The 22,341-nt window shown below is 33.1% G+C and overlaps 2 protein-coding genes across 3 annotated transcripts; both read left to right on the top strand.

The window, feature by feature from the left end:
- Positions 1-336: 336 nt before the first annotated feature.
- LOC130973490 (glycine-rich RNA-binding protein 2, mitochondrial-like) lies at positions 337-3,133 on the top strand. 2 transcript variants are annotated; one of them, XR_009084151.1, is made up of 6 exons: positions 337-520; positions 1,348-1,508; positions 1,619-1,687; positions 2,107-2,213; positions 2,291-2,518; positions 2,942-3,133. XR_009084151.1 is itself a non-coding variant. In XM_057898044.1 (5 exons), the coding sequence occupies exons 2-5, from the start codon at positions 1,385-1,387 to the stop codon at positions 2,447-2,449; spliced, it is 459 nt and encodes a 152-aa protein (XP_057754027.1). In that variant the 5' UTR covers positions 337-520; positions 1,348-1,384; the 3' UTR covers positions 2,450-2,670. The 2 variants fall into 2 exon arrangements, 1 of the variants encoding a protein (XP_057754027.1); XM_057898044.1 differs by lacking the exon at positions 2,942-3,133 and having other exon boundaries at positions 2,291-2,670.
- A 7,365-nt stretch (positions 3,134-10,498) lies between these two features.
- On the top strand, positions 10,499-18,341 carry LOC130974409 (uncharacterized). The gene is made up of 2 exons (XM_057899298.1): positions 10,499-10,639; positions 17,787-18,341. The coding sequence occupies exons 1-2, from the start codon at positions 10,499-10,501 to the stop codon at positions 18,339-18,341; spliced, it is 696 nt and encodes a 231-aa protein (XP_057755281.1).
- The last annotated feature ends 4,000 nt before the right edge of the window (positions 18,342-22,341 follow it).

The raw sequence follows: 22,341 nt of genomic DNA, 5'->3' as shown, positions 1-22,341 counted from the left end.
ACAGTAAGATAACATCGAATCACTTTTATAAACGTTAGAGATATAAATAGGACAATTTAAATGTTAAGAATATAAATAGAACTTACCCAAACGTTAAAAATAAAACTTACAAGTGATACTTTACTCTAAAAATAATTGTTTTATTTTTTTGGAAAAAAATAAAAAAATTTTAATCGATAAGATTTAAATTAAATTTAATTAACAATATATTTATCTGAAAAATAAGAATGTATTTTAATTAAAAAAGTTAAATAATATTATAAAATTATTGAATTTTAAAGGAATAAAAAATGTGAAACTTTTGTGTATCGAATTATTATTACATCGAAAGTCAACATTCAAAACGAATAATCAGCTTATGAAAAAGAAGCGGTCACACGTTTAAAAAACATAGACTCACATGCAGGGTATTCCTGCCCTAACTACTCACTCTATAAAGCCCAAGATATTTTCTGAGGTTTAGTTGATTCCGATATTTGGAGCTTAAACCCTAGCCGCTTCACTACTCTTCCTCTCTTCGGTAAAATCTCTTATTCAATTCTCTGGTTCCATGCGATTTTCATATGCTTTTCTTGTGTTTTCTTCGTTTCCCTTCGAATTGATCTTTTGTTTCTTCTTTTTCTTTTCAAAATTTTGTGATTTGCTATTCTTGAATCTTTGTGATTTTATGATTGTGTTCCAATCTTTCATCCTTTTTGATTTATTATTATTATTATTATTATTATTATTATTATTATTATTATTATTATTATTATTATTATTTGCGAAATTTGAAGTGTGATATATTTCTTTGAATTGTTTTGAAATATCTTTCTATTTTTGTATAAGAAGTTAAGCATTTTTTCCTCTCTCTCTGGCATTGTTGTTTTACGTCAGTGTGTTTATACTTTGTTATTATTTTCAAGCTCTTTTTTTTTTAACTGATTGTTTTTCTTTTTACCAAGTCTCTAGTTGCTGTTATATTGTTGAGTTTTCTATGTCTGCTAAATGTATGTGAAAATGCTTGATTTGACAATTGAAATGTATCTCACTTATTTTTCTGTCTTGCTTAAACTGGTATCGTGGTATTATTTTTCATTCAATTGTATTAGTAAGTGTGATTATTGATTAGATTGTTCTCTATGATATGATGGCATGCCTGTTAATTGATTCCGGAAATGCCTCGAATGATAAATGGAATTGTGTGTTTGCGTTTTGTTCTTATGTATGTCATCATAATATATAAATTTTTTTATGGGAATGATAATATATAAATGAAACTGGTGAAGTGGTATAGTTTTTCCTTCAGTTCTTGTAGCTAGTGTGATTATTGATAATAATAATAATGGGTCTATATGCTTGGTTTAGGGAACATTGAAGGCGTGAAGTTTGGTTAAGAATCATCATGGCATTGTGTAACAAGCTTGGAAATTTCTTGAGACAGAGTGCTTCCGGAAGCGGATTAGCACCTGCTCCATCAATGCTCAATTATATTCGCTGCATGTCCTCAAGCAGGCTTTTCATTGGGGGTATTTAACTTTTGTTAAAACGTAGTTATCAAGATAAAGTGATAAACTGCATATCTGTCCACTGATTTCTCTTTTACCCTAATTACTTATTCTGGATTTTGCGTTTTTAGGCCTTTCATACGGAGTTGATGACCAGTCTCTTCGGGATGCATTCTCTGGCTTTGGGGATGTGGTTGATGGTGAGTTCACCTTCTCATGTGCTTACAATTTGCTTTGGTAATTGGTATCATCGGAGGACTTTATTGACAGTTAGAGATACTCCATTAGATCTTGTTGTTTGTTGGAATTTGTAAGCAAAATAATAGAGGGATTCTTTAGGAACCTAACATGCATTACCATCATGATTGTTATAATCAATTGACGCATGGCATCTCTGATCGCTTGTCTAATTGTTATGAGAGTTCTGAATTTTTCTAGTGAATGAGTGATTGGAGCTCGCCCTTAAATGGTGAGATCAATGGGTTTTCTTGGGTTAGTTACTCTTAAAATTTGGATAAAGATGAGATGAGATGAGATTTTACATGTGTACTATGCCTGATACTGTTATGGTTTGAATACCCAATTAGTCAATTTTTTTCCTGATTTTGTTTGTTTACAGCAAGGGTGGTCACTGATAGAGACACCGGAAGATCAAGAGGTTTTGGATTTGTCAACTTCTCAAGCGACGAGTCTGCAAGCTCAGCACTCAGTGGAATGGATGGGCAGGTTGGAATGCTTTGATGTTTGTACTAAACTTTGACACAATAGATGATTTACCTTACTGATATGCACTGTATCTTCAGGATCTAAACGGCCGAGTGATCAGGGTGAGCTATGCTAATGATAGGCCTACTGGACCTCGGGGTGGTGGCGGTGGTTTCGGTGGTGGTGGTGGTGGTGGTTACGCGGGAGGTGGTTACCGTAGAGGTGGAGGTGGTGGTTATGGTGATCCAGACTTCTAGATCACAGTGCCCCTCTGCATGTTTACAGTTCTTTGGGTTGTGTCTCAAACTTAAACTAAGATTGCTCAGGTGGTAAATTAGCAACTAGATATGTTAGGGTTTATGGAATTTCTTATGTTTTTCCCGCTATATTAATGGAGCATTTGTTTCTAATGCAGTTTCAGTGTGCAAATGTTGATTAATATTTTTTATTCTTCAAAAAAAAAAAAAAGTTTCCAGAAGGGTTTTGATTTTTTTTGTTGACTAGAAGGGTTTTTATTTTTGAATTTATTTCGAGGTCATCAAAGAGTGTTCTTTTAATTTAAAAATAAAGTAGGATCTTTTCTGATTTGTCATTTATTATCGAAACTATTGTTCACCGTGAAACGGTTGATGGTAAAAATTATTTTCGAGGCCCCTCCCTTGAAAGTTTTTTGAAGTTTATCGATTTTTTAATGCTAAAATTTGAAGGTACCATTCTAATACAGACATATTCATTAAATTGGGATGCAGGGAAGAGATGAAGTGATATGATACATTCAACCATTTAGAGAATTCTTGAGCATAATTTCGCCCTATGTTGCCATGTTGGCAATAAAAATCTCGATTCCAATTTAATAATAGTGGAGGATATAGATTATCCCAGGATATTTGGAAATATAATAGTAGGTTACGTATGATTTGTTATATTTATTTGTAAAGATTTTTTTTATATTAATGAATTATTTTTTTATTTATGATTTAGAACTTTGGTAATTGAAAAGCAACGAGAATTTTGTTTTAATTTGAAAATTTAAATTTTGAACTTTATTTTATGGCTTTAAAAGAAATTAATTTGATTTTTTCTAAATCTTGGATCAGGGTATTTATTTAAAAATAATTTATAAATTGATGAATAAATAGTATTTTTGTTAAAGATAAATTTTTTGGATTATAGTAGGTTTTTAATTACTATATTATTTTTATTATTATTAGAGTAATATCCTAAATAGATTCTCAAAGATTTGGTGGTTTGACATATGTGTTCTCTAAAAAAATTAATTAGACTTCGGGTATTCAAGATTACTAGATATATATCATATAGGTCTCCAAGCCTGGTTAATACGACACTTTTTCTCTTACGTGGAGATTGTAGGTGTGATGTGTTAGGTATAGACACGTGGCTAAAACGACGTCGTTTTGGGACAACGCCAAACGACGCCGTTTTGAGGGGATCCCAACCTTTGTTTTCTGGTTCCCAAAACTTCGATGTTCTAAAGTTAAATAAGTCCTCTAAAATTTTTGTTATAAGTAAAAAATGTCCCTGAATTTAAGTATGTACTTTGTATAAAAAACGTACCTTCTCATTTTCTCTTTGTAAAATTACAAGTATCCCAAACCCTCGTCTAGAGTTTACGACCTAATCCTTCATATTCTTCCCCCCATTAACGTTTATCCAAGTTCGTAATGGTGCTTTGACCAGTGTGTACAGGAACTGCTTGGTGGTGGTGTGTCGTGCATATTACCATTGTTCGAAATAAGTTAAGTTAGTTTTTGCTGTATTAAATTGGCAGTAAAGAGTGATGTATGATGAACGTGCATTTGATGTATGTTTAGGGTAGATCAAAAACAGTTTGTTGTAGGTGTAACTTAAGTGAGAGTTGTGAAGTGGTTACAGATAGATATTTGATAATAACAAAAACAATGTAGGTATTTGAATTTTTTATTCTATGATGTTGTATTGTGTTGGTTGTTTGGTTAACTTGTGACAGAGTTTTATCTTTTGGTATTTAGATGAGTAAATACATAATATCTGTATTTTACCGTGGTAAAAGTTTTGTTTGAGACAACAAATGGGGTACTTGTGTACATTAATGGAGAAGTAAAAAAATTTCTCCAAATTAACATTGATTTGATCTGTTTCTTTGACCTATAGAAGTTTTTTTTGGACTTGGGTTACCATGACCACAAGGCAATGTATTAGCATGATCCCACTTCTGCTAACTTGGAATCTGGTATTCACTCATGAAGATAAAGAGATCAAAGTTCTGCAAAAGAACAATATGTTAAATGAGGATACTGACGAATTCTAATTGTTTAACTGTAATTATACTTAAGATATGTCATTTCATGTGCTTGGGATTACATATTTTGACATACTTTGGATAATTTCATCATGATTTGATATTAATTATGGTTCTAGTTGCTTAATTCGAGGGGACCAATTTGACATATATATTATGAATTTAGGGACCTTTTTGACTTATAATAAAATTTTAGTGGACCTATTTGACTTTAGAACGTCGAAGTTTCAAGAACCAGGAAATAAAGGTGGGGACAAATTTGTCCTCTCAAAACAGCGTCGTTTTGCGTTGTCTCAAAACGACGTCATTTTAGCTACATGGACTAATCTGTCCTAAAAGCGGCACGAGTTGCTTTACTTGACACGTCACACCTACAACCTCTACGTAGGAGAGAGAGTGTCGTGTTAACCGGTTTAACCTGACTTGTGGACTCAAAACCTAGTTAATTTTTTCGGCAAACAAATCTGTCGGGCCGCCAAATCTTTAGGACCTGTTCAGGGTATTACTCTTTTTAATAAAAATACCTATACTAGTCCTGGTATGCATAGTTGTAAGAACCGAACCGGTGATCGAACCGGTCAAGTTACTGGTTCACTGGTTTACTGGTTCAACCGGTGGGTCACTGGTTGAACCGATAGAACCGGTCGTACGTAAATAAAAAATATAAAATAGTAAAAAATTGAATAAAGTGACAATTATGTTCATCCTTAAAATTTTTTACTTCAAATTAATTAGCCCTTGAAAAAAAATAAAATATCAATTTGGTCCTTCAAGATAGTAAACGATGAATACATTACGTCACTCCATTAATTTTTCATGTGAAATTTAGTGGTGATACTTAGATGTCCCTACTAATTAGTCTTAAGTCGAAATTTTCGAAGACCTACTAACTCAATACTCTAAAAAAATTTAAAATAAATATCTTTACTAGCATTTTAATATGTAAATGTAAATATTAAAATATTTGATACTTATTTTAATAATTCTATAAATTCTAAAGAATTAAAAAAAATTGAGTATAAAACTAAAATTAAATTAAATAAATATAAAATAATTCAGTTGTGTATATATATAATATATAGAATAATTAACACATAGATTTGCAGATGAACACACCAGCTTGGTGGCATTCCTTATCCTTGCATAGCAAGGGGGCAAGGGTTCAAAACCCATTGCATGCATTTTTGTATATTGGATCCAATATTCAAATGCTGCTGGAGCACCCAAGACTTGCATTTGTTGGGAGCACCATAGGACCGGCCGGTTCATGAATTGCATCGAACCGGCCGGTTTTGACCGGTTTCGTCCGGTTTGTGACAAATCGGCCGGTTTTAGGCGGTTTTCTTCCTTTTTCGGTCCAAAACTAAAACCGAACCGGCTGGACCACCGGTTCACCGGTTTTCCGGTCGAACCGGCCGGTCCGGTCCGGTTCTTACAACTATGCTGGTATGAACCCTTTTCACTTAACCAAAATCCTATCTTAAGTGATACACTCACCCACCCTCAAACCCTAACTCAGCGCTGCCCCTTCCTTCACTCTCATCTTCCTCACTCAAACACACACACTACTTGAAGGAAGAGAGATAGATCCAAGAATGAGAGAACGGAGAGAGTAGAGGAAAGGAGAAGAGAGATCGGAAAGAGAGAGGGAGACTGCGCTCAGCCGCCCAGCTCGTCACTGCCATCGCGTCCTTCCTGCCCTGCCGTTCATGCTCGTCACTGTTTAGCCGTTGCCGAACCCGTCACGCATGTCGTTGTCGTAGAAGCTTCCAGAGCTGCCGTCTTTTCGCAGAAAGGGAATGAAGCACAAGGAAGAGGGAGTTGTTGCTAGGAGCTCGTTGCCGCCGAAGGTCCGTCGCCGTCATGCACGTCGTCACCGTCCGTAGGGAGCCGTCGTCGTCCCGTTGCTGCTGCCGCCGTTGGGTCTTCCGTGGCCGTGGAGGGGAGCGCTGATGGGAGAGAGAGAACCTAGATGTTGTTGCAGCGGGAGTCACTGCTGAAGGAGGAGGAGGGTTTCCGCTGCCATTGGAGCTCCGCTGCTGCTGCTGCCATGATTTTTGCCCGTCATGTATGGCCGCTGAGAACAATTCTGTGACCGCCGGAACCACCGCTGAAGCTTCTGTTGTTGGGTTCAGCCATTCCTCCTTAGTTATCGTAAATGTTTTCGTTCCGAAACCTTAAGAATTAATATTATGTTATAGGTTGTTAAGGTTTTGAGGTTTCGGTAACATAGGGTCGAGTTTCGGTTTTGAGGTTTTTGCTGTTGTTGTTGTGGAAGCGATATGGAGCTGTGGTTATGGTTGCCGCTGTTGCGGACAAGTAGAAATGGGTTATGACGCGTTTTATAGTTTTTGGGTTTCGACTATTCGAGTGAGATTTTTCTTAAAATTTAGTTTATATCACAGAATTATTATAAATAAAAATTGATCTGAAAATATATTTTTGTGGTTACGTGAGTCTTATGGATGTGATTGTTTACTTGATTGAATTATTAATTGCTTTGGTTACTGTGCAAGTTGATTCGATTGTTTATACTGAAAAGTGATTTTACGTTGGAAATTGGATTTTTATATATTTATATTGAAAAAGGGGTTTTGTATTGAAAATCCGATTTAGATATTTATATTGAGTAATGATTTGGTTTTAAAATTGTTGAAAAGAATTTGAGAAATGTGGTTTGGATGGAAACCTTGAAAGGTGGTAAAGTTCGAATTTTAGCGGTGGTGCAGCCGAAATATTTTTAAGCGGAATTTTGAAAAGGATGAAATAAATAATTAACTGATGGTTTTCGAAAAGGTTTGGATTTCGGATGATTAACCGTTAGTTTTCAAAAAGGATTAATAAGACGAGCGATGATCACTACGGTTAAAAACAACTTTCTTTTATGTATCTTATGAAAATTCTAAACTCTTCCGGTGAAACCATGTGGTTAGGTTCTAACCCCTTACAGCCTTATCTTTTCAAGAAACGGACGAAAAAGCTTATGAAGAGTTTATTGTATTTTTGCTTATACAGTATTGTTGTATTAGCTTAGTTATTATTTTTTCTCGCATTTAATATTATATTTTTATAAAAAGGGATAGGAGTTGTGATTATAATATTTGTAAGTTATTTGTATAAAGAACTTTTATTATTATGTGTATATATATTTTAAGTGTTGTGATTAGTTTGTATGTATGTATATACATTTTCAAAAAAAAAGTATTTCCGATTTTTAAAAAAAAAATAGCAATACAATTTCGAATTAAAAAGGTTCATATATTATTATTAAGTATATTAAAGCTATTATAATATATTAATTATCAGAATAGCGTAGTAAAAAACGTAACATTTTGATAGTAAAAATGTGACCTATGATTTGTATTACTTGTTTGGCATTTACCTTTGTATTACTCGGTAGAATTGATGCATTGTTTTAGTTTTTTTTTTTTTTTTTGGTTTGGAAATGGTTGCATTAACAAAAAGAAGCTTTTTTTTGTCAGAGAGAATGGGCCAAGAAATCCAAAGAAGAGAAACAGCAATACATACGTCACCTGAACAATTCAAACTCAAAGCACTACTTATGACCCAAAAACAAAAACTAAAAACACTACCAAATATTAGAATCCTAATTCATTCCCACCTATCCCCATCTTCTTCCCTTGCTTCTAACGCAAAATTGGCCAAGCTAAGGATGATAGCAGAAAGACGAAGACGCATGAGATAGATATAAACAAGTCTCACAGCTTTGGAGAATCATACTCCAAATCGGTCAATAAAAAGAACTACAAGACAACTAATTTGTGTTGGTCGAACAGTTAGCTTATTCGTCCACTTAAATAAGTATTAGAAGTTCGAATTTTGCCTTGTACATACAGCAACCTTAAATAAAGTTCAAATTTGTAATAAATTGGCTTTAAAATTATTCACACACTTAAATAATATTATTATATTCTTTATCTCTCAAATTTACCAACAATGATAAGAATATAATAGAGAATTTTTTGAAACCAACATTAAACATCTTGATTCATAGAGAGATAATTAACAACATGTATATGAAGCCTTTATATAAACAAACTTTTATAACAAAATAATAATTTTTATAACAACTAAGCACTAATTGTAATAATTTAAGAAACAAACAAAAATTTTGACTGGTCAAATTTCTTATTCAATTTTGCTTCATTCAATTCATGATTCTTTATTTTTCATGAATGTTATGCTGTCTTTTACTAGAAAAACTTGTATTTTTGTAGTTTTTATCACCTTTTAATTTATGGTGTAACTTAATTTTTAATTTCAGTTCAATTTAATTTTAAATTTTTTCAATGTTTTAACATATTATATTTATACTATGATGAAATATTTTTAATTTAATTATCTAACAAATTAACCTCCTTTTCAAACATTTTGATAGAACTTTTACATGGTATTATAGCTTTCTATGACTAAAGCCAATATTAACACCATATATAATAAATGTCTTTTATGAGGAACTCCATCCCTTCTGCTAATGGTTCGTCCCGAGTTAAGATATATACTTGGGAAAGAGTTTTCACCATTTTATATGGTCTATCATCTATAGAGGCTTTAATGGAAAACCTCTCGCATTCCTTCCAATAATCCCTTCAACACACATATTAGCACATCTATCATCATTTGAGTATGGCTCATAAATCTTCTCAAGGAGGACTCTTTTTTATTTCGATAATGTTAGGGAGACAAAAAAAAAACAGCCAAATCTTACTTTATTTAATATTTATTAATTGTCGCAATAATTAATAAATGATAAATAAAGCAAGTTATGACTGTTTTTGGTTAATTTTTTTTTACCAAACATTTTTGTTTGTCTATATTTATATACGTTAGTTCACACATTTTACTAACAAAGTAAATAATCAAACAACAACCTAATAAACTTTTTTTTTTTATGAATAACAAATATGTATTCCTATACAATAGCTGATTGATGAATGATTTTTTTTTTAATTTAAGTAGCATGGTTAGTCTCTTAAATTGCTTGATTATTGTATGAGAAGAGCTAGGTCAGTATGAAATGGGAGAAAAAAAATGAGATTAGCTAGGGGACCAAAATGAAAAAAAAAAAAAGGAAAGAGAAGACGAAAAATTAACTATTTATTAATGAAAATTAAAGTTTGGGGAGGATGCAATGCTCATCTTCCCTTTGATGAAGCTTCATCACCCTTGCTTGATTGATATTTTTATATCTTTTTCTTTATTGAGATCTTCAACTATTTATTTTTGCTATTGTGAAAATGCAAACTTGCATTTGTAAGATGACACCTAATTTGAGAGAGGATTTTAGAATTATTTAAATTTAAATTTACAATTTGAGTTTATTTGTTCGCCTTTATAAGTATGTTTAAGTTTTATATTTATTCATTACAATTAGAGTATATACCTATTTTAGTCCTCAGAATTTCAGATCGGACACTTTAGTCTCCAACTAAAATTAATTACTCGATTGGTCCCTAATAATTAACTCCATCAGTCACTTAGGTCCTTTACTCCGTTAATTCTAACGGAGGACAAAATAATCCCTAACAACTCTAATAGGGGACAAAATGGTCCTTGATCTCCTCTGTTCGGAAACGACATTGTTCTTTCGGAATTTTTATCATATCTCGCATAACACTAACAGTCTAACACCGTAACTTTAAACTATACAATGCACACTCTATAAATTTAATGTTCACAAGAAAAAAAATTCTCAACTCGTTGTCGTCGTTGTCATCTCCCTCCTCCTCTGCCCTAACATCTCCATGACCATATTGTCCACCACTCCGATCGCTTCTTTCAGTTTCTTCTCCGAACCAATGTTCAATAATCGCTTTAGTTTTCATATGAACAGCAACAGCGACATTGCTCGTTGTAATAGCTTGGATGCGAGGTCGAAGCTGTCTGCCAATTTGGACTCTGGGAAAGAAGGAATGAAGCACTCAGTGTCTATTTCAAATGAGAATTTGCATATGATGTCGAAGGAGAATCTTCTCATGATGTCCTAATGTCCAACAATCTATATTACTTGCTGGAGAGTGGAGAAAGGCGTGCCCTTGGAGTATTTGTGGAACTTGGTCTTGAGGATGTCGTGGACGTTATCGGGGTTAGAGGTGATGTTATCAAAGACGTGGGAGTGGATGCTTTGGTAGGTGAAGTGTAGAGGAGGTGGATGTACCAGTCACAAAGATTTAGGAAGTGTGTGGTCCATGACATGTTGAGGTAGGTGCGACACGTGTGACAATTACACCATGGCTTAATTTTGGAGCTAAAGAGGAGGAAGGAAAAGATGGAAAAGAAGACTGTGAAGGTGAAGAAGGAGAGTATGAATGTTAGGGTTATGCGAGATATGATAAAAGTTGGATAAGAACAGTGTCATTTTCGAATAAAGGGGTCATGGATCATTTTATCCCTTGTTAGAGTTGTCAGGGATCATTTTGTCCCATGTTAGAGTTTTCAGGGACCATTTTGTCTTCTGTTAGAGTTGACGGAGTTAAGGACCTAAGTGACTAACGGAATTAATCGTTAGGAACCAATCGAGTAATTAATTTTAGTTGGGGACTAAAATGTCTGATTTAAAATTCTTTGAGGACCAAAATGGGTATATACTCTTACAATTATAATCACTCTCTCTCTCTCATTGCTTTGAAAAAAGAAAAAGAATTGCAGCACAAAAACCCAAATAAAAAGAAAAACTATTTTTTAAAACATGAAATTGCAAAACTTGAATAAAATAGCCAAGAGTAAACTATTAAAATTATGTAAAAAAAAAACTCAGTTGCTAACAAAAATATGTTTAAAAGATGAAAAGGACCAAAAAACTAGGACTAGCAATGGATAGAATAGGGTAAGATTTGGACTCTATTCTAATTCTACTCGCGGGTTGAAATTTTTTTTAAAATTCTACCATACTTTACCCGCAATCCTAACCCTATCCGTACTTTAAAGTTCTAAATCCTACCCTACTCGACTCTACCCGCAGAAAAATAAAACAATTTCAAACAAATATAAAATACAACCATTCCAAATTTTATACATATTAATAAAATAGAAAATAAAAAACTAAGTTCAAATTAAAATTAAAAATAATAAAATCTTAAAAAAATCTAACATAAAATTACAAATAATATGATAATTAACTAATTTAGTGGTTATTTCAAGTTTTTATAAGAGAAATTGTGGATTCAACACTCACTTTTTTCACGAAATATATAACTTTTACACACACACACACATATATATATATATATATATATATATATATATATATATATATATATATATATATATATATAATCCGGCCATATTCTACCTTACCCGCAGACAAACTCGTACCGCACCCTACCTTGTCTGCAGCGGTGCAGCGAGTCGAATAGACAACCCTACCCGAATGGATTGGTCTGAGTTGGATACCTACGAATAGAATATAGCTTTATTAAGGGCTCGTGATTGGGCTTGGAATGCTTATTCTGGACTGAGTGTGGTTAATTACATATCAATCGCGAAACGCAACTTAATCATTAATAAAATAGCTAGCCTAAACCCTAAACCCTAAATTCTAAACCCTCTTGCTACCCATATGTGAGGCGCCGTCTTAGCCTTCTCTGACCAGGATCGCTCCCACACCTATAGCGTTCGTGATCGGCCTACTCAAGACTGAGACACGGCCTAGACTCCTACGGAAGGCAGCAGTGGAGAATTTTTCACAATGGACGAAAGCCTGACAGAGCAATGCCACGTAGAAATAGAAGGCCTACGGATCGTGAACTTCTTTTTTCGGAGAAGAATTGCCAGTCCTAAAAAAACCTCACAAAGCTTAAACAATTTCACAAAAGTAACCAAACATTTAATAATTGTATTTTTGTTCACAAAATGACTGACATGGAAAACATAAATGCTTTTGTGACCACCTTATATGGTGCCACATTACCCTTTTCTATTAATAGAAACATAACTACTTGACGATGGATCATTTTGCTAACACTTTAAATTTTTTGTCATTTTTATTGTTTGATGTTATTTTTGTCCGCATATGAATCTTTTAGATGTACTGGTAGTTTACTCATCAATAATTTCGTTATCTTTTGGTTAGTTTCTAAAGTTTTATTTTAACATGAATTACAAAATATAATTTGAGAATGAGAAATATGCTTGTATTAAATAACTGAAGTTCTTATTTTGTATAAACATTAATTGAGTCAAATTAACAAAATTTGGATATCAAATTGACTACTAAAATGTATACATGATATCATATTAAGTCAAATTAACATTATTGTTGTGAGACAAAAAGTTTAATAAGAGATTAATTAACAAGAGTTATGCTTTTAAGAATGAGAGACTTAGTTGATATTTTTTATTTTAGAACAAATTGATTCATTTTTTAGATAGTTTTAGATGTTAAATAATTTTTAAGAGCGTGGTATTATACCAACTTCAGAGTTAGAATCAATGAAAATCTATCTAAAGAAAAAGCCATAGAGAGAATTAAGATAAGAATACCCTCTACTCACTTACATTTTCATTATAGCTCTTAAAGTTTCTACTATTTTAATGAAAGAAGAGGAAAAAGAAAAATTAATATTTAGTATTAAATAAAGCATCAATATGTTTATCATTGATTAGAAAATATTTGTAGACCCAAGTGATGCTTACGGAAAAAGATTTGATAAATGTTAAGTGAACAAATTGTTATTATAACTAAGTCTAATTAAATCTTTTTTTATATCTTATTTCCTTTTTCAATTAAAATTTTCGATCTATCAATTCTTTAAATATTGGATTAATTTGATTGAACTTTAATTTAGTTATCAAAATAACTTAATCATATAACATCATTGAAATATTTTATACTAAAAAAATGTTGAATCAAACTGATCCAATTTATTATATATGTATTGTGCCGTAGTAAATCGAATCAACGATATTCAATTTAGTGTCACAATAGCTAATTTAAATTATATGTATTCGATTTATGTTTAAATGTATTGCTTTATGTAATTCGATACACATTAATTCGATTTACTACATGAAGACATCTAAGTAATATTTTTTATTTTAAATAATTTATATAATATTGGATTACTTTTGGTTTATATAAGTATTTTTCCCTATAATTTACTTAGTATTTCAAGACTATTCCACAAATACGAGTGAGCTGTTAACTGTTTTTTTGTTCTTTGAGAAAAAAATTGTATTCAAATTAGAATTATTTATACGAAAAACTAAAAATAAAAGTGGTTTTGGTGAGAAGGAAGGCCTACTAAGTGTCGGTGAGCATTTAATATAATCCATAAATTTATGAAACAAAATGGGTCAAACAGTATGATATATCTTGTCTAGACTCTAGGGTATAGAAATTAATGATAAGTGAGATGTAATGTAACCCTTTTTCGGAACCATGTGCTTATGTACCCTAATGACAACAAAAGCTAATAAGCTTTAACTTCATTTTGCTTCACTATGTTTACACTCACACAACGTGGTAGTTGGAGTGTCTTTGTCCCTCAAAATCCTCCACTTACATCAACATCAAAACCCATATGACTCTTTACTACTAATATATCTTATAAACCCACAAGACATTAACATGCATGTAAAATGAAAAGGGACATGCAATATCTAAAATATTCTATATAAGCATATAAATTACTTACTAAATCAGGTTCATATAATATTTAATTAGAAGAATAAATGACTATTTGTACCCATAAAAAATGAAAACGCTGACATATGTATCCACATTAAATCAAAATTAAACTTGTATCATGCAAGATGTCCTCTGTGTGACAAAAGTATCTTGTCTTTGGAGGGTTGGAGTGCCAAGTAAGGTACTTTTATCACACAAAGAGCATCTTACGTGAGTACAAGTTTAGTTTCGATCTAGTATAAATACATATGTCAGTGTTTTCATCTTTTATAGATACAAATTGTCATTTCTTCTTAATTAGAATAACCATCAATTACAAAAATAATTAAACTTCCATAGTATTATAATGATATTTTCATAGTTGGATAATTAAATATTTTATAGTTGAATAATCACATTTTTTTTTATAAATACAAAAAATAAATTACTACCAATTAATATTTTTATTCTACTACTATTCGTATTTTAATTATGTTATTTATGAAAATTGATTATACATAAAATTAATTGGTAATTAATTTGTATATATAATTGATGTAACATCTACTAATAATTATCTGGAGCTATTTCTTTTGTTCGAATGAATGATCTCGTAAGATAACATTTTGTTTAGAGAAATAGTAGAGCATTAATATTTTTTTTTTATCAATATTAGTTAACATTTTATATTATTATATATGCTTTAGAATTTAATACTTAATGTTTAGAATATTAACTAATTATTAACAAAAAATGATAAATTTTGTTGTCATATAACGTGGTTTTTTTTATCCTCTATATCTAGACTCCATCATACCAATTATACATGTCATCAACAAGCTGAATTTAAAAGTAACTTTCAAGCAAAAAAATCTCTTTATAGAAACTCATATATATGATGTTCACTCTTTTTAGATAATAAAGTGGTGGGGGACTACACTTGAAGTTTATCCAACACTTTACTTTGTCTTGGTTTCATTTTTTGTTACACTTGTAAAAGTTATGCATTAATGCATATATAACAATTATATACTCATTGATGATGACGTGGATAAGACACCAACAATATAATGTTAATTGCAGCTGCACTTGTGATTACTTATCATAAGGTAAAAATTCAGGTGTATGTAATCGATTTTATGTGAAATTATAATCGAAAACTGTTAGATGATTTGACTGATTTAACTAAATTTTTATTTAACAGCTTTTAACTATTAACTTCATGTGAAGTCAATTACATCTAAATTTTTATCTTATCATAATTTAAAAACACCTCATGATACAATACATATAGTAATTAATATCTTATTTTAAAAAAAAGAAAAGAAAAATAGATGTATAGACTAAAAATAACATTCTATAAAGATTAGATTTTGGACTGTAAAATTAAAAAATACCATTAAAAAAAAGACTAACATTTTATATTCAAGTGATCGTGATAGATGATCATAAACAAGTTTTACTAAACAAAAAAAAAACTTAAAATACTAGAATATTATATAATATTATATATATATATATATATATATATATATATATATATATAAAAGACTCATTTCAAAACTCCTTTTTAATTAAATTAATTTCAACTGATATAACAGATATATATTTTTTTATAACTAATCTTAACGGAATTTAATTAAACTAAGTGATCTCACTATTTTTTTGTACCCTTTATTTACATATATAATTATAAAATAAAAAATTCTTAAAAAAAAAAGAAATAATGACTTGAGTGACACGATAATACGCATAAACCATAAGCTTGTCTAAGCAGCTGTTTGGTTTGGAGGAGCGGGAGAATTGGCTTTGGTTTTGGCGCCAGCTTATTTCAGAAAAGCATAAGTTTTTGGATTGGTTGTGTTTTAAGGAGGCTCTTCCTACTGCAAGTTTTCGCTTTAGAAGAGGGATGTCGTCATCGGATAGGTATCAAAGATGTCTTTCTAGCCAGGAATCGGTTTTACATTGTATTCGGGATTGTCCAAAAGCTCAGCTTGTCTGGCATAGGTTGGATATTTCTTGTTATCCTTTGGATTTGAAGAACTGGTTCTTGTATCATAGTAGAGAGCATCCGTTCAAGTTTTTTTCGGGACTTTGGTGGATATGGCGAGTAAGGAATAATGACATATTTAATCCCCATGAAACTTGGCCTCCGGAAAAAGTGATTTATCTGGCATTAACTTTAGAAAAGGAGTTTAGGAATATTTTTGAATTACAACGTATGTCCCTTCCTTCTACTCTAAATGATTTTTGGAATTCCCCATCCATTGGTACTTTTAAGATTAATTGTAATGCTAGTTATTTTGGTTCGGGTGACAGTGTTGGTTTTGCTTGTGTTATTAGAGATTGTAATGGGAGTTGGCAAATGGGGTGTTTGGGAATGATTGAGCGTAATAATATTATTCAAGGAGAATTGTTTGCTATTTGAAGAGGATATCTCTTAGCTTGGGATGTGGGTCAACGAGATGTTATTTTTGAGACAGATTGTGTGGAAGCATTTAATCTTGTTACTCGAGATGGTTTTGGGTTTATTGATCCATTGGTGCTCAAAATAAGAGATATCATGCATTGGAATTGGTGTGTTGACTTTCATTTGATTATGAGAGATGCAAACACGGTAGTAGATACTATGGCAAAGATGGCGATGAAGTTACAACTTTCGCATGTGGAGCTTCTTTCACCTTGGGAGGAGTGGGACTCCCTCTATTTAAACAGTTCCTTGTTTTGTTTGTTTTTTTTTTGTTTAATTTATTTCAGTCACAAAAAAAAAACAATAAGCTTGTCTAAGTCATGATCAAGCGGCTTCATAGAGATATAAGATTATAAGGAAGTGGATCGAAGTTATATGAGTACAATTTGTACACAATCGTCGTCGTTATCCAACTAACACATGGATCTCCGTAAATAAATAAACTGATTATGATTGTGAGATTCTTTTTTACTGAACAAACCATTTTAATTTTTTTTTATGAAAAACCCACAAATAACGCTTACAAATCGTATGAAAATATTTGTTTTACGTCAAAAAACAAAAAAGATAAATAATATCTTATATATTAAACTATATCTAAAAGGTAGAACAATATTCTATTACAGAAAATTTTAACGAGTTTGTTAGAACAAGAGCTAGTAGTTTTTCTAGAAATTTTTATTAAAACCATTATATATATTGCAAATTTTATATCACTTCTGAAGTGAATCATCTCATAATCATTTTGAAAATCTCAACGTAACTCTCTTTTCTCTTTCTTCTTCTTCTCCTTCTTTTACTTGCTTCATTTTCTTCTTCGTAAAAAATCTGATATCTCACATGGTATCAGAGCTATTATCGATCTATGAATAATCTTGTACAAATTTCACAAGTTCCAACGAATTTGTTCAGCCAAAATGCTTTTGCACCGTTCTTAGCAATAAAACTCAATGAAAATAATTACAAGGCGTGGAAGAAACAGGCATTAGCGTGCATCAAGGTGAATAAACTCTAAAATCATCTCAATCCGAGAAAGGTTCCAACTCAATTCAGCTTAGAATCAGAAGATGCAATGGAATTGAAACGCAGCAATACATAAATTGGGAGGTCCAAGATCAATGCTTAGCAGCCTAGTTAATCACATCAATGGAGCAAAATTTTGTGAATTGAGTAATTGAATATGATCGTGCGTACCAGATCTGGCATATGCTAGATGAATACTTCGAAGTCAGAGTCAAAACGAAAATCAAGAATCTGAAGACACAACTAAAAACGTTCAAGAAGCAAGGATCAATTGTAGCTGAATACATTGCAAAGTTCAATCAGGTGACAGATTCTCTAAATGCTCTTATAGCACCACTTACAAAGGAAGAATACATAGAAGCTGCACTAGGAGGTCTCAATGAAGAATACAGTGTTTTCATCACAGTTACAACAACAAGAATGGAGCACATGTCAGAAAGCGATCTCGAATCACGATTACTTACACAAGAGGAACTGATCAACAGATTCAGAAATACTAAATTAGGTCCTGTCCATGCAAATGTGGCTCAAAGCAGTAAGGTATACGAGAAGACTCAAGACAGAAATTACAACAACTATAGTGGCAGGGGTGGATTTAGAGAAATACGAGGCAGAGGCTATCCTAGAAGTTCATGGAGGTTAACATGGTGGCAAGGCAACAGACTTCAGTGCCAGCTGTATGAAAAGGTAGGCCATACAGTTGTACAGTATTACCACAGGTTCAATTAGAAATTCATGAATCCTCAAATACAACCCTTAAATTCAGCTCAACCACCCTCCATGGTATTCCACAATGCCTCAGGCAATCAGCAGCTCTATCAAGACTCGAAGGTCCAGCAGCTACCTGCACCAGCAAATCCACAAGCATTCCTCACACTATCATCAGCTCTCCCAAACATAGCGTGGTATCCAGACTCAGGAGCCTTGCATAATATTACCTTTGATCAAAGCAACCTTGCCATAGGATATGAATATGCAGGCACAGAAAAAGTGTATGGAGGTAATGGTCAAGGTATGAAAATTGAGCATATTGGAAGTTCTTTCATGCATGCATCTTTATCTAATAGACCTTTCACACTTAGAAACCTACTGCATGTACCTACTATCTTTAAAAACCTTGTCAGTATTGCTAAGTTTACTTTAAACAATGCTGTGTTCTTTGAATTCTGGCCTTATGTTTGCAATATCAAATGCCAACTATCCAAGAAGATACTCCTTCAAGGTATTCATAAGGAAGGGCTATACAAATTTGAAGGGATTCAGGTTATCCCAGAAGCTATACTAAACCCAATCTTTTACACTCCGCACTCATTATACCAACCTGCAACATCACTGAAACTCCTAAAAAGCTACAATCCACAGCCCATGACCCAAAAGAAAAGTCCAAAAACTCTGTTAAACTTTTCATACCTTCAACTTTAGCTATCACAACACCGAATTCAAAAACCTCACCTAAAGCCACACTCCCTGCTACTACCAAATCAGCCTCATCTGCAATCAGTCCTCCAATCCCTTCTCCAATCACAGTTCATAGTAGTTCCATTCAAAGCACACGCCTACATGAAAAAGACAAAAAAAAAATTAGAAAGTCAAAACCATGTTAAAATTTGTAGTTTTATATGCAGTGCAAACCCTACTCTGTAGTTTTACACCAATTACCTTATCTTGATTCTTATACATCTTATGCACCTTTGGAATTAATATTTTCTGACATTTGGGGGCCAGCACCAGTATATAGTAGATTAGGCTTTGGATATTACATTTTCTTCATCGATGCATATACTAAATATACTATCACTTACCTACTTAACGCCAAAGCTCAGGCATTTAAGGCATTCCAGCAACTGCTACTGAACTAAAAATAGGACAAAAGATCAAAGCACTACAGACAGACAATGGAGGAAAGTACCTGTCCCTTGCATTCAAACAGTTTCTTATAGACCAAGACATTCAACACAGGCTCACCTGTCCTTACTCTCATTAGTAGAATGACACTGTTGAAAAAAAGCACAGACACATTACAGAAACCTCACTTGCCTTACTAGCACAAGCCAACCTACCTCTCACCTTTTGGGAAGATTCAACCATGACTGCGACTTACCTCATAAATAGGTTACCTACCCTAACTCTCAATAACAAATCTCCATTAGAAAACCTCACCCACACTGTCCCAGATTTTGAATTTTTGAAACTCTTTGGTTGTACTTGCTATCCTCTCCTACGACCATACAATGCACATAAGTTTAACCACAGATCTGAAAAATCAATTTTTATTGACTATGCTATCGATCACAAAGGGTACAGGTGCTTGTTACCAACTATAAAGGAAATTATCTCAAAGAATGTGGTCTTCAATGAGTCTGAATTCCTTTATCCTAAGCTATTCAACACCCCTCAATCTTGCCCACCAATTCACAATCAATTCCCTCATCGAACCCCCAATATTTACCTCCCAACCTTCCTCACCCTCTTCCCTCTCAACAAAGACCTGCATCAAACACTACTTCCACCACTCCCCGTCCCCAACCTTATCCTGTTCCCTTTTTTCAAAGACCTGTAGCAACCACTACTCCCACCATTCCCTATTTTCTCAACTCACCACATATTTGCATTCTATGAATGATGCTTCTAATATTATCAATGACATACATGATATATTACCTATTGCACATGTATTTGTGTCTCATAATTTTGTTTCTGCTAATCCTGACTTTGTGAATGCTACTAACACTCTTCCCAGTAATATTTCCCCTATTGCAGATGCTCAACACTCAACCAAGATTGAGACTGTGCTGCCAGCTCCAGCAGTGCTACCATTGAATCAACACCCAATGCAAATAAAAGGCAAATATGGCATCTTTAAACTTAAGACGTATGTAACGGTCGTATAAGTGGAAACCACTGATCTTTCTCCGCTCTTGCCCCACACAGTAGCCTAGACCTTCACTTGTTCTCATTGGAGGAATGTAATGGAAGAGGAGTATGCAGCTCTCCTGTGAAACCAAACTTGGCAGCTAGTTGCTAGGCCGGCTCCCAGCTCCGCACCTATTATCAGTTGCAACACGATTCAAAAGTACAAAATCTGTTTGGTAGCGAAGGATTTTCATCAGAAGGAAGGTGTGAACTTTGACCAGGTTTTCAGTCTGATTGTGCAGCCTCCTACTATCAGGGTCATGCTAAGTTTGGGGTTAGCAAAAGGCTGGCAAATCAGGCAATTTGACTTCAACAATGCATTCCTTAATGGGAATCTTGAGGAAATATTGTATATGACTCAACTTGAAGGTTTCATCTCTTCCACTCATCCTCACCATGTGTGTAAGCTTTAGAGATCTCATATGGGTTAAAACAGGCACCTCGTGTATGGTTCACCAAGCTCAAGACCACTCTCAACACCTTTGGATTCAATAACATTATTTCTGACACTTTTCTCTTTAGCCGATTCACTGTATCCTCAGCAATTTATATTCTTGTCTACGTGGATGATATCTTAGTCATTGGTAGCTCAGGTTCTGAAATTTCTAGTCTGATCACCCAACTTAATTCAATCTTCTCCTTAAAAGACATGGGAGAAATGAATTATTTCTTGGATATTGAAGCTATCAAGAGGACTAGCAATAAGATACTTCTCTGTCATGCTAAATACATTAAGGAGCTGCTTGCAAAGGCTAGTATGCATGACGCAAACACCATGCTCACTCCAATGGCTTTAAGCTTAAAGCTTTCTACACCTGATGGTGAAGAGTTTTCAAAACTAGAATTGTACAAATCCATTGTGGGAGACCTCCAATACACAATAATCACAAGACTTGATATCATATTTGCTGTCAATAAAGTCTCACAGTTTATGCACCACCCTCTAGACAGTCACTGGAGGGCTATCAAAAGTATACTCAGGTACCTAGCTGGCATGCCCCAACATGGTTTAAGGTTTCAAAGGTCAAGTGAATGAAAAATTTATGGGTTTAGTGACTCAGATTGGAGAAGTGATGTTGATGATAGGAAGTCTAGCTACTAGTGACTTTTGTGTTTATCTTGGACCAAATTTGGTCTTTTGGTCAAGTAAAAAATAACCGGTGGTGTTTAGAAGCTCCACAGAAGCTGAATATCGAGGAGTTGCATCATGTCTTATTGAGATTATTTAGGTCCAGAATCTATTAAGTGAGATGAGAGTAACATATACCACTAAGTCCAGCCTCTACAGTAACAGCCAAAGTGTTGTACTACTAATAGCCAATCCAGTTCTTCACAATCGAAGCAAGCACTTTGAGCTGAATTTGTATTTTGTCTGAGACTATGTGGCAAGCAAAAAGGTTCACATTCAACACATTCCTTCCCATGATCAAATAACTAATTGCCTCACAAAGTTATTGTCAAGTGCCTCCTTCCACAAGCTCAAACCACGCCTCAGAATTGTTGATAGAGAACAAGAAAACCCAAGCAGCAGGGTTGATGTTAATAGAGGACAAGGAAACCTAAATAGCAGAGTTGATGTTAGCTGTGATAAAAGAAGAGAGTCCAGTAACAAAATTGCTGATAACAACAGTGAATTGCACCCACACAAAAGCATATGCAGCAGAAAGGAATTAGTTAGAACTGACTTGCCAAGTCAACAGAGTTTGTTAGAAGAAGAGCTAGTTAGTTCTTCTAAAAATTTCTATTAAAACCACTATATATATTACAAACTCTGTATTACTTCTAAAGTGAATCATCTCATAATCATTCTGAAAAT

This window comes from Arachis stenosperma, chromosome 4, assembly GCF_014773155.1.
Source record: "Arachis stenosperma cultivar V10309 chromosome 4, arast.V10309.gnm1.PFL2, whole genome shotgun sequence".
NCBI classification, from domain to species: domain Eukaryota; kingdom Viridiplantae; phylum Streptophyta; class Magnoliopsida; order Fabales; family Fabaceae; genus Arachis; species Arachis stenosperma.
This window is presented reverse-complemented; position numbering and strand designations above follow the sequence as displayed.